General features: G+C 45.0%; 1 protein-coding gene across 5 annotated transcripts in view; it reads right to left on the minus strand.

The window, feature by feature from the left end:
* Positions 1-12,585, minus strand: part of PANK1 (pantothenate kinase 1) — a 108,246-nt gene that overhangs the window by 47,787 nt on the left and 47,874 nt on the right. Inside the window, exons 1-2 of one of the 5 annotated variants that reach the window (XM_032432308.1) lie at positions 10,136-10,296; positions 9,479-9,558 (exon numbers count right to left, since the gene is read on the minus strand). The exons of 2 other annotated variants lie outside the window; for them this stretch is intronic. In XM_032432308.1, coding sequence (XP_032288199.1) covers positions 9,479-9,491 — 13 coding nt within the window. In that variant the 5' untranslated portion in view covers positions 9,492-9,558; positions 10,136-10,296. Of the gene's footprint in view, positions 1-9,206; positions 9,454-9,478; positions 9,559-10,135; positions 11,005-12,585 lie in introns of those variants that run through there. 2 more of the 5 variants (XM_032432306.1, XM_032432307.1) reach the window with 2 other exon arrangements.

Below are 12,585 nucleotides of genomic sequence, written 5' to 3' on the forward strand. Positions count from 1 at the left end.
TCTCTCTGCTCCTCTCCCCCATTCATGCTCTCTCTCTCTCAAATAAATAAATAAAATCTTTGAGAAAAAAAGTGTTCATCTCTTATGCAGTCACTCCAAAGAATAAATCACATTTGGGCCACTTCCTTATACTAAAAACCTTCCATAAAAGATAAGAAGATGTGGTATCTCCTTGCCCAAACAGATACTACCTTCCTTTCCCTAAATACACAGCATGTCTTTAGATGTTTTTCATTAAACATTGGTAGTTGGGAAAGTATGAATAGTAAGCAGACAGCCTCAACTATGTTCAAGTCTTCTAATCCATACACACAGAGTTTAGTGACTTTGGAAATGCCTTAGTATTTGAGTAAAATCAAGCCAGGTAACTGGCTTCAGTCTACACTCCAGCTTGGAATCACGTGAAGCCACGTATCACATGTGAAGTCTAGCACAGGGATAAAAACTGGTTAGCCCCTGTGGGACCCATAGGCTTATTAAATCTCAGTGTTCAAGGTCACCCAGGTCAGTACGTACTTAATCCCCTTCATGACAACCCCAAGAGGCCATCCTCCTGTCTAAGTTTTAATACTGTTGGCAACCCATTACAACCAGTACTGAATCACATGGATGATGGAGTCTGGCAGGTGAGTCTGTGGGTCTTGGTTTCTCAGAGGGTAGGACCCCAAGGAAAAGTCAAGATAAAATAGCTGTCTTTAAATATCTAGCGAGCAGTCATGTAGAAGAGAGACTGGACAAAATGTATGGTCAAGGTAGAAGTTATGGGAGTCTGATTTGACTACGTGTAAGGAAGGGCATCTAACACCACCACCCATAATAGCTAACATTTGAGTGCTTACATTCTGCCGGAAGCCTCATCACACCGCTGACCCACATCAAGTTTGAAGTCACACAAGTCCACCCCTGCCTCTCTCACTCCTCGATCTCCTGCCTCAGGCTGTAAAGGAGTTGTTTGTCCAGAAGCCCCAGACGATTCCTAGTAACCAACACCGTCCAGGCTGGTCCCCGCTCCCAGAGGTTCGGGTAGGCTCACACTATCCAGAGGCGCAAGCTAAAGGCCCTGTGGCCCCGATTCAGCATAGAGTCAAGGCCAGGTGCCCCAGAAAGTTCATGTGCTAGTCTTAAAGGCAACAAGTGCCCAGAAATATCCATCTCCTCATCTGCCAGAACAAAGTTTGCTAGGCTGCAGGTTAAAAAGAAGGCCTAAGAACTGTGAATTGTGCAAGACTGTTGAATCTCAGATCTGTACCTCTGAAACAAATAATGCAATATATGTTAAGAAAGAAAAAAAGAAGAAGAATGTAGCAGGAGGGGAAGAATGAAGGGGGGGGAAATCGGAGGGGGAGAAGAACCATGAGAGACGATGGACTCTGAAAAACAAACTGAGGGTTCTAGAGGGGAGGGGGGTGGGAGGATGGGTTAGCCTGGTGATGGGTATTGAGGAGGGCACGTTCTGCATGGAGCACTGGGTGTTATGCACAAACAATGAATCATGGAACACTATATCTAAAACTAATGATGTAATGTATGGGGATTAACATAACAATAAAAAAATTAAAAAAAAAAAAAAAAAGAAGGCCTAAGAACTCCACGCAGCTGTTCTGAATTCTGAAGCCTTGTCCGATTCATGCAGCTTTTACAAAGGCCAAGTGCTCACTTTCCTAATCCTTCTCATCTCTTTTGTGCATTATCTGCCTCACCTAAGGGCTGAGGTATCAAACCGTAAAGATCAAAAGAAGGAACTTCCTTTTTTAAAAATCACTTTGTCCTGGCACTAGATTAGCAGTAAAATAAATGACAGTCTTCTTAGTCACAAAGTTGCCAACATCACCCTCAGACAGGGCACGCTGTACTCCATTTCAGGAGTTGCAATGGGGCAACTTAAGAAAAGTGACAATGAGGTCATTGAATTGTGACACAGGCCATGTGTCCTGCTTCTAGAAACGTCAGAGGGAGTTAGGGGAGCTTCCACACAGGATGTGATGTTAGGTCAGTTTAGAACATACCCGGAAACCCAGGCCCAGTCTCAGTCCGGGCAAGATGGAAATTCTGAGATTTCACAAAGTTTTGAAAGCCTCTGTGACTAAATAACAGCAATAATATTAATATTAAATGACCTTTATTAAGAGTTGCTAGTGTTAATAACCAAATGTCTTTTACTGTGCACACACCAGGGTCTAGTCATTCTATTCTACACTTATCTACATTTTCCACATTTGGTCCCCACAACTAATAAGAGGGGCCCCATTAACTCTATTCAAGAGATAGTCCCAGAAGTTGAGGATCTCACCTTAAGGCTACACTGTTATTAAACAGTGCTGGGGCACCTGGGGGGCACAGTCAGTTGAGTACCTGACTCTTGGTTTTGGCTCAGGTCATGATCTCAGGGTCCTGAGATGGAGCCCCGAGTCGGGCTCTGCGCTCAGTGCGGAGTCTGCTTAAAACTCTCTGCCCCTCTCCCCCCACTCTCTTTCTCTATCTAAAATAAATAAATAAGTCTTTAAAAACAAAAACAAAAACAAAAAACAAACAAAAAAAACCCTACAGTGCAGGGAGACTCTAAATTTAGGTCTGGTGGCTCTAAAGCTCTTTCCACTACAGAACACTACTCACACTTTCCGAGAGCCCTCTACGGTCCTGAGTCTAGCCCAGCAGAGTCAAAATCTGAACTCTGACGGTTTTACCCGGAGCCCTTGTGCCCTCCCTCAGTTTCTTCACCTGAAGAAGGAAGATCATGATAGGATCTGTCTTACCATTGTCTGAGTATCTTATAAACAACAGAAATTTCTTTCTCACAGTTCTGGAGTCCAAGATCAAGGTGCTGGTGGATTCAGTGTCTGGTGAGAGCCTGCCTCCTGGATGGCTTTTGGTGGTAACCTCACATGGCAGAAGCAGGGATGGAGGGGCAGGGGCGGCGGCTAGCTTTCTGAGGTCTCTTTTCTAAGGACACTAATCCCAGTGGCTCTATCCTCATGACCTAATCACCTTCCAAAGGCCCTACCTCCTAACACAATCACCTTGGGGGTTAGAAGTCAATATATGAGCTTTGAGGGACACAAGTCCATAGCAGTACCCATCTCATAGGGTGCTAGGAGTGTTTGTTCAGATAATCCATGTAAAGTGTTTAGCTCAGAGTCTGCACATAGTAAGTGCCCCGTAATGCTGGCCACTGTTACTTCCACAGACACACGGATCAGCTTTTTGCCAAAGGTACACACTGCATACGCTTATCCCTTCCGAAAATTTTACAGAACACACTTCTTTTCCTGACATAAATAATAGGTTTATTGTGGCAGAAAAGACAGCCAGCTAGCTGTCAATGGACTTAGACCTGGGTCTGAATTTTGGCCCTGACATTCACTGAATACAGGTCTTCGGGCAGGATACTTCATCTCTCTGAGCCTCTCTTTCCTCATCTGTGAAATGGAGAGTGGGGTTGGTAATTTGCATACTTTCATAAAAACACAGGCCTTTAGCTGTTGCTCAATAACAGCTACTCTGATTACTCAATCAAAGTGACTACTGTTAAGTACTCACTATTGTCATGAGTTTTCCCATCCTCTTTCCAAACTATAGAGAAATCTGCTAGAGGTCCAGATCATTATTTTGATGGAACAGCCACTAAAAGTAACATTACCTTACCCCTTCGAATTGACGGAGAATACGAACACACACACACACACACACACACACACACACACACACACGATTAGCCAGCTCTAAGCATCTACAAGATGGCATGAATTAAGTAATGAGATACCAAGCTTGACAGCTGCACTATCTAGAGAAAAGGTCTACTTAGAAATTCTGTGCACCACGTTCGGTACACTGAACAGTTTCCATATCTGAATCAGAATACTGCCATCCCAAGGTGAATACTGACTTACCTATTAAGGCTAAAACACATGTAATTAAATATCATAGAAGTCAAACCTTGACTTATTTTTACTTTCATGGCATTTGATTTGTATTAAAACCACACATACATACACAAGCCAGGCTATCACAAAACCAAACCAAACCAAACCAAACCCCAAAACCTGTCAGTTAAAACCAGGACTCCTTTGTTTCCCTACTAATTCTGTTTCCAAAACCACGACGGCTTTTTGTTTTATTCACTTGGTAAGCGTCCCACATGCTAAAAATTAACAGTACTCTTTCCATCTTTGGTTACCGTGCCAAACAAATATGCTTCACATTAATGTTGAAATTCATTTACTGGTCTTTTGAGGAAAAGTGTTCACGTGTCTAAAAGATCCTGATACCTGACTTAACCTCTTCAATGCTGGACACTTGGGCCTTCAATTCTTTTTTATTTTAAATATTTTATTTATTTATTTGAGAGAAAGAACATGTGAGAGCGAGCACAAGCAGGGGGAGTGGCAGGCAGAGGGAGAATCAGGCTTCCCACTGAGCAGGGAACCCGATGCGGGGCTCGACCCCAGGACCCTGGGATCACGACCTGAGCCAAAGGCAGACGCCTAATGACAGAGCCACCCAGGAGCCCCTGGGCCTTCAATTCTTTTTTTTTTTTTTTAAAGATTTTATTTATTTATTTGAGAGAGAGAGAATGAGAGAGAGCACATGAGAAGGGTTAGGGTCAGAGGGAGAAGCAGACTCCCTGCCGAGCAGGGAGCCCGATGCGGGACTCGATCCAGGGACTCCAGGATCATGACCTGAGCCGAAGGCAGTCGCTTAACCAACTGAGCCACCCAGGCGCCCCTGGGCCTTCAATTCTTAATCTTCAGTCCAAATGTGCATTGCACAACTCATAATTTCATTGACAAACTTGAGAATCTGACCATGTCCCAGAAAGTAGCAATAGTATAATGAGCCCTTGCTTTCCATTTCTCTTTTGTTCTTGAATTTGCATGCTTCCCATCCATCTAGAAGCACTGAATATGGTTGTTGTTGTTTTAAAGCGCATATTATCTACATTCTATGCAGATACAACCAGAAAATTCTACCTATTATCTTTTTATCCTGGTTTTTCTAATTAGCCTGATTCAGAGGTAGTAGAAAGCCCAAATGCCAAAGCTAAATACCCCAATATTTAGAAAATCGACACCTCTTACTTTCACAACGGTGGCTAGCTAAAACTGGTAACAGACTTCGGTTTCTTCGGTTTGTACCCATGAGTATGTTCTGTGCATAATGAACTCTCACCCATTTTCTGCTAGTAGTGTTCTATCTAAATGATTTGAGAAGCCAGAACTTCCCACCCCCACCCCACAGGAGGCTGCCAGCGCTGATCCAGTCCTTATTCCTGCTTGTTGCAGCACAACAGAAGAGGAAATGGAGAGGGCAGCACTCATCACCCAGCCTTCTGATGATGCCCAAATATTTGCCTTTCTGCAGCATAGTGTTTGGTGACTCCAACAATCCCCTTGGCATTTTTTCCTCCCTCCACTAGGGTGGCTCATCTAACAGTGTCCTTGTGGTCTAAAATATCCAGAATTTCAAGGCAACATCTAAATACTACCTTGTGCCATTTCTGTTCCGCCTCCAAAAAGAATGTATTCGCCAATCTCAACAAAAATAACTTAAGGGGCTCCTAGGTGGCTCAGTCGGTTGAGCATTGGACTCTTGCTTTCCGCTCAGGTCATGGTCTCTAGGTGGTGAGATCAAGCCCCAAGCCAGGCTCCTGCTCAGTGGGGAGTCGACTTGAGATTCTCTCTCGCTCCCTCTCTTCCCTGCCCTCTCCTCCCGCTTGCCCATGCGTGTGCGCTCTCTTTCTCTCTCTAAATAAATACATTTTTAAAAACCAAACATACAAAAAACAACTTAAGAAAGAGTTATGTAGGAAGTTGTTGCTGCAGCGATGTTTATGATATAGAGACCCTCGCTACAGCCTAAAGCTAGGAGAGAAAGGTTAAATAAATTCTGGTATATCCATATAATGGAATATTGGGATTATAATACACCATTAAAAATGATGTTTGCTAAATGCTTATGCTAAAATTTTATTTTTAAATAAAAGTTATCAAAATCTTATCTTAGTATGATCCAAATTACCTGTAAAATATGGTACATTTTAAACATGTACCATAGTTTTCTCTGAGTGATGAAACTGTGAGTACTTTTTAACTGCTTTTTTTCCTACCTGTTTGTATTATCCACTATTTTTATTGAGGAAGGGTAAAAAAAAAAAATCATTGTAGGACTAAAGGTGTTACAGCTAATCAAATAAAACGTTTTGGTCTTTCTTATTCTGAGCCTGTATTTTTTTTTAAACTAAGTCAGTCTGAGGTTGCCTCTGCCAGCTGTGTTGTCCTGTTCTATGGATTAACAGTGGACAGGATTCCGTATGTGGGTGATGACAGCTGGCCTTTGCTGAATAACTGCTATGTGCCAAGCAGGAATCTAAGTTCTTATTATGCATTATCTCATTTAATCCTCACGTCAACCCAGCGAGGTAGTATGATTATCTCCATCTCATCATACTGGAACTGAAGCAGGAAGGTGAAATAACTGGCCTCAGGCCATCCAGCTGCATTTCAAACTCATGCCCTCCTGGGTATGAATGGCTACACCATTTATAACACATTAAGTCCTCACAGCATTTTATTCGGACTATTAGAATGTTTCAAAATATTTGGGAAATGCGCTGACTCCGTAAGGTGCTACTTACGTGTACTTCGAAGAATCAAAGCACCAAGGAATAGGCCAAAGGAATCTCCCAGTTGATACTTTATGGAAATTCCACTGTAGGACTTTTGCCAAAGTCTATCTTATGGATGGACATGGCTACCTCAGTGAGGTAGAGATGTGACTTGTACCTTTTCTCCGTGGCCTCAATCAAGTGTTCATGTCCCCAAGAAGCAAGGCATAAGAGAAAAAAACTATATCACCTATAATCAGACTTCCAACTTAATTGAGGAGATAAGACAAATAACACACATGAAACAATCAGCACAAGGCAAAAAAACAAACAAACAAACAAAAAACCCCAAACCATAATTAAATGCTTAACTATAACTAGTGTAGAAGTCACGTGGAAAGACCTATCAGCTGTGAAGTGTGAGAATTTGAAAGGTACAAGAAACCACACTTGAAGATCACCTAGCCAACTCCAGCTATCTCAAGATGAGAGCTAGTAACTTGGTTGAGGTCACAGAGCTGCTGAGTAGCTGAGGGAAGTCAGGTAATGAAGGAAATTCGATGAAGCGGTGAGTCTTAGAAAAGCCTTCCAAGGACAAGTAGTGAGGTGACAGTACTTTTGATGAACAGCGGACAATGTTCCTCTCTCCTGCTTTAGCAAAATCAACCTGCCACTGGTCTGGTGTTTAGATTACAAGCTTGTAAAGAGTCCCTGCACTGAGATTTCATTTTTAAAACAATTAGAAACTACTGAATTGTTTGTTTCATTCCACTCATTGTTTTTAAACATCAAGTATTTTATGTACTGCACTCTAAGCTCGATATTACCAAACAGAAACACACCTACTCACATCAGCATTCCAGATGCTTATCTGAGAGAAGTGAGATCTGGCTGTCTTTAACACACCTCTGGTTTAGGTAGTAGACTCAGGTGTCTGATGTTGTAAAGTGGTAAGTAGGAATTATTTGCCTAGCTTTGATGCTTCAATCCCCAACATACTCTTACATTTTATTTAAAGCACCCAAAACTCTTTGTTATAGTTGCTCACATAAAATCTATCAGTCAGGGATGCCTGGGTGGCTCAGATGGTTAAGCGTCTGCCTTCGGCTCGGGTCATGATCCCAGGGTCCTGGGATGGAGCCCCACATCGGGCTCCCTGCTTGGCGGGGAGCCTGCTTCTTCCTCTCCCTCTGCTGTTCCCTCTGCTTGTGCGCACTCTCTCTCTCTGTCAAATAAATAAATTAAATCTTAAAAAAAAATCTATCAGTCGTTAGAAAATAGGGATATATTTAACTCTAAGTGGATTAGAGAACCTAAATATGAACTGATTGAGCACTATCTTTTTTTATAAAAAGATACCTAAACATGAAAAAGATACCTAAAAGATACCTAGGCAAGGTGTAAAGATATTAAACCTAGTTTTCACTGAGGAATTTTGGTAGTGAATACAGCAGATGTGACTCAGAACACGTAAAATTTATTTCAGAAATGTTCATTCAAATTTGAGAAAAGAAAACATGGTAGGATAATGAAAAGTCGATTTGGATGAATCCCTTTTACTTTTTTTTTTTTTTTTAAGGATCTTATTTATTTATTTGACAGAACCGAGAGAGCAGGAGAGCACTAGCAGGCGGAGCAGCAGAGGGAGAGGGAGAAGCAGCTACCCCCACAGCAGGGAGCCGGATGTGGGGCTCCATCCCAGGACCCCGGGATCGTGACCTGAGCTGAAGGCAGTTGCTTGACCAACTGAGCCACCCAGGCGCACTTTGATGAATCCCTTTTAAAAGTTTATAGGTAAGTGTCCTGGTCACTGAATTTAAGATAACTAAGGTTTTTATTTTTGTAAAAAATACAAACCACTTTAATTTCTGACACCAAACATACAGGCATAAAGTTATATTTTCTTGTATTCTAAGATAATAATCTCTGTGGGTTTGCAAGCTCAAATTAAGGCTCAAAATGGTTTTTTCTATGCTTCCAATCTATTATTAAGAGTGTACTTTAAATTCCTCAAAAATTACTTCAAAAGGTGTTGTGCTCTCATAGACCATTTAAGCTAGCTGGAATACCCAAAAACTCAATATAGTTCTCTTTCAATATATTTTAGCAATTTACATTGCAAACTGTCATACAATTTGTACACATAGATCAGAGAAATAACTAAAATGTGGTTTTGAAAGAAGTAAAACAGGTTAACAAATCATAAGTAATCAATATTAAGTCCATAAGGAAAGTAATTTTCTAACAAGTCTCAAAAACAAAAATAAATACAAATTCAAGTGCTAAGTAGATGTCCTCCTTACAACCATTGCCAAATCTGCTGTGTGGCTTCAAAGTTCCAGACAAGACTTCTAACTTTCAATCTAAACATTTCAGATCTACAAAATACAAGTATCAGAGTCACGTCCCACACCGATACTTCCTAAAGTCTCAGAGATTTTAACTGGGCACAGAAAAATTAAGAGTCTAAACAGAGAAACAAAAAAGTTTGCCAAATATCAAGTTTTTACAGATATATCCAAAACCTATACTAGCAATTTCTCAGTATCAGACATATGCAAATGGTGTTGAATGCAATCACTAATTAGTAATGCATTCTACTTACTTTGCTTTTTGCCATTTATAAGCTTCATTAAAGACACCCAGAAAGAGGTAACCAGTTGAATGAGGTTCGGCTCAGATGGGAAAAACCAGTTGTAAACTCGATCTACAAATTTACATCTCACAATGTCCTGCGGGGAAGGTGCTCTTTATAGACTAATATCATATACAAGCTTTAGACTGTGAAATTACGCATTTCAGCTTTTTACGCCACACACACCATTAGAAACCCTCAACTCTACATCCCCAATTCCCGGAAAAAAAAAAAAACTCCACCTCCAATTTTCATTGGTCCACATAGTTCCGGCCCACATGGTATCAGTGGGTGTGTCGCGGCCAACAGGTCCTCTCATTGGCTGCGAAGAAAAAGCATTTAATAGGCTGTGATTTGGGGGGTTGTCAAACTCCACGCCTCCAGGCCTGGCGCTTGCCAATAGACCCGAGGTACTGGCGGCTACTCTGCGATTCAAAGGACAAGGTGGCTGCCTGAGCGCTAACCCCAGAAAGACGAACTCTGAGAAGGAAAAGGGGCAAGGAGAAGGGAGAGGACGGCTCCGGCTGTCCCTCCAGCTCTGCCCCTACTCCCGCACCCCAAGAAATGTTCTCACACGTGCATTTTCCCATCAACAAATTAGTGAGGCGGGCGATGCGCTAGCCTTTTTTAGAGTCGTGATCGAAGGAGCAGCTCAGGAGCCGCATTCAATCGGCCCATTCTACAGACCGAAGCAAACAAGAGTGAGGCTTAGGCAGCGATCTTTAGTGCTTGGCGCCCCTGGGGAAAGAATCAGTCCCGGGAGCCCCCTCCGTACACTCCCCGACAGCGGGCGCTGAGGCGCACCGGGCGCGCTGCGGTGCCTGCCCCGCCGCTCCCGGGTGCTGGGCCCGCGGGATGCGCCTGCCTCGCGCCAGCGCTCCCCTCGCGATGGGACTTACGCGGCCTGTTCTTTCTCCCAGAGTCCATTCTCCTCCGCAGCCGGCATTTCTTGGCCGGGGAGTCGTGCTGAGGGGGCGGTGGCTGCGGCTGGAGCTCCGGCAAGAGCGGGAGGCGCGGGGGCGCCGCGTCGCCACCGCCCGCGGGGCCCCGGCTGCAGAGGCGCGGCGGCTGGACTGGCGGCGGGTGGAAGCCGTTGTGCAGCAGCCCGTTCACGGCGGCAGCGCCGGCGTCGGCGGGGGCCCCCGGGGCGTGCGTGGCCGAGTGCTCCGGCCGCCCGCCCCGGTCGCCCATGCCGGGGGCTGGTGCGGCGGCGCGCGGGCCCCGGCTCAGGCGGCCTCGCTGGAGGTCATTCTCGGGCGTCTTTATTTCCCCGGATCCTCCCTGCGGTTTCCGATTCAGCAGCCGCAGAGCCGGCGCCGGGGGATGGCGAGCCCGGCGCTCCTCCCCTTCTCCCACCGGCTCCCCCCGCTCCTCAGCGCTCTGCCCCCCGCGCGCCCGCCCCGCCGCGCCGGCCGGGAGCATACCGGCTCCCGGCGCGGAATCGGAGAGCCCCGCGGACCCCCAGCCGGGGCCCCCGCAACCCGCCTCCTCCTGATACCCGGGCCGTGCGACTTCAAACGCGGCTTCCTTGCCTCCCAGACCTGTCCCCGCTACTGAGCATGCCCAGTGCTGCCCGCCACCGCCACCGACGAGTTTCAACATGGGGAATGAAGTTCTCAGGGTTTGCAAAGAGATGGGCGGGTTGGGCTTTGTATCTCGGAGCAGCCGAGGGGGGACTGGGCGAGGCTGGCGCTAGAGGAGCAGGCAGCTTGGGGAGGAATACGGAGGCACACAGATATTTGTAGAGGTTTCAGGTTTGCTAATCCTGCCCGCAGTGGGCTAGACACCTTTGCAAGGTCATTCACGGTGTCACCTCCAAAACCCCTCCTCTCCTTGCTTTGTGAGTGTGCGTGTGTTTGGTTAAGTGACCAAACTACTCACAGGCCTGAGTGGAGGGAGGAGAACGATTATTTATAGAAAGGTAGGCCGATTTGCGAAGCAAAGGGAGTGAAATTTCTTTCCTGGCCCACATGCAGACACCATGCGGTTTCCTGGAGTTGTCTTTGCGGGGAGGAAACCTAGGAATACAGTGTAAGGACAGTGAAGGACACAGCTGCACACGGGATTAACCGGTGCTGGAAGAGACCAAGTAAACAGAAGCAGTCCCAAGCTATAAAAAGCACTTTCCTCACCCAGAAAGGACTTCAAGAGACAATGTCATCCTATTTATAGAGTAAGGAGTTGCCTGTGTTTTAAGAAGGGAAGGCAGCATGGCGGGGTGGTCAACACCATAAACTTTGGAGTCAGAGCTGGGTTCAAATTCCAACTCAGTCACTGAGCAAACCCATGGAAAATTGCTCAAGTTAACACATCTGGCAATAGGAAACAGGACTGGACATGTTCAGTAGGCAGGAAAAACTTGGGTGGTAAGGACCTTTCCAAAGTTATGTAATCCCTTGAGGCCTCAGCTTTTGAATCTCACCAGGAGCTGTTGGGAGAAATCTACCTGAAGTAGCTGGTACAATCCTAGCACACAGTAAATGCTTCAAAGAGGTAGTTACTTTAATTACATTGTTATTATTAGCAGTCCACCCTTCAAGTGAGGGGAGCAAACCATGCTCACAGCCATATTTACAGTATGATTTATTACATGTGATGTTCTCCATCATTTGTATGGACTGAATCTGCAGAGAAGTCAGAGGCTAGCAAGTGCAGGCTGGGCTGCTGGGTTGCCAAGCCAAGCCCCTGGGCCTCGGCTAAGCCCAAATCTTCCATCCCTGACCTTATTATACTATTGGAGACATAGAGGAAAAACAAACAAACAAAGTTGGGTGCTACGGCTCCTGCCTTCCTCTCCTGCTTGTGCTCCTGCTGTAGGGCAGCCTGCCAATTCCTCAAATTATTATCCCTTTGCACCTGTTACTTCCATTGCCTGAAATGCTCTTCCCCCAGACCTCTTTGTCCACTAGATGCTGACTCAATCCTCAGACCTCTGTTTCAACCTCGTATACTTGGACAAATCTTCCCTGACCCTTAGGACTAGATCACGTGTTTCTACTCCCTACACTGTATCTTCATGACTCTATCAGTTTGTGACTCTACAATGCCTCTGTTCCCTTATTTGTCAATGGGGATAATAATAGGACATCACTGAGTTGTTATAATGATGAAATGAATTAACATATGTTAAGTGCCCAGCACATCATAACTGCTATGAAAAAGCTAGATATTGTTAACGGGGGGGGGGGGGGGAGGGTTGCAAGGGCCCCTAGCTCAGAGGGTCCCAAACAGACCAGTAGTGTTGAAACAAGAAAGGGATGTATTTCAGTGAGGCCAACACTGGTAAGACCTTGGACTAATGTCTTAAAGAAATACTTCCAGGTTTATATAAGGAAAATGTGGGACAAAG

Source organism: Phoca vitulina, unplaced genomic scaffold (genome assembly GCF_004348235.1).
Source record: "Phoca vitulina isolate PV1807 unplaced genomic scaffold, GSC_HSeal_1.0 scaffold48, whole genome shotgun sequence".
NCBI classification, from domain to species: Eukaryota; Metazoa; Chordata; class Mammalia; order Carnivora; family Phocidae; genus Phoca; species Phoca vitulina.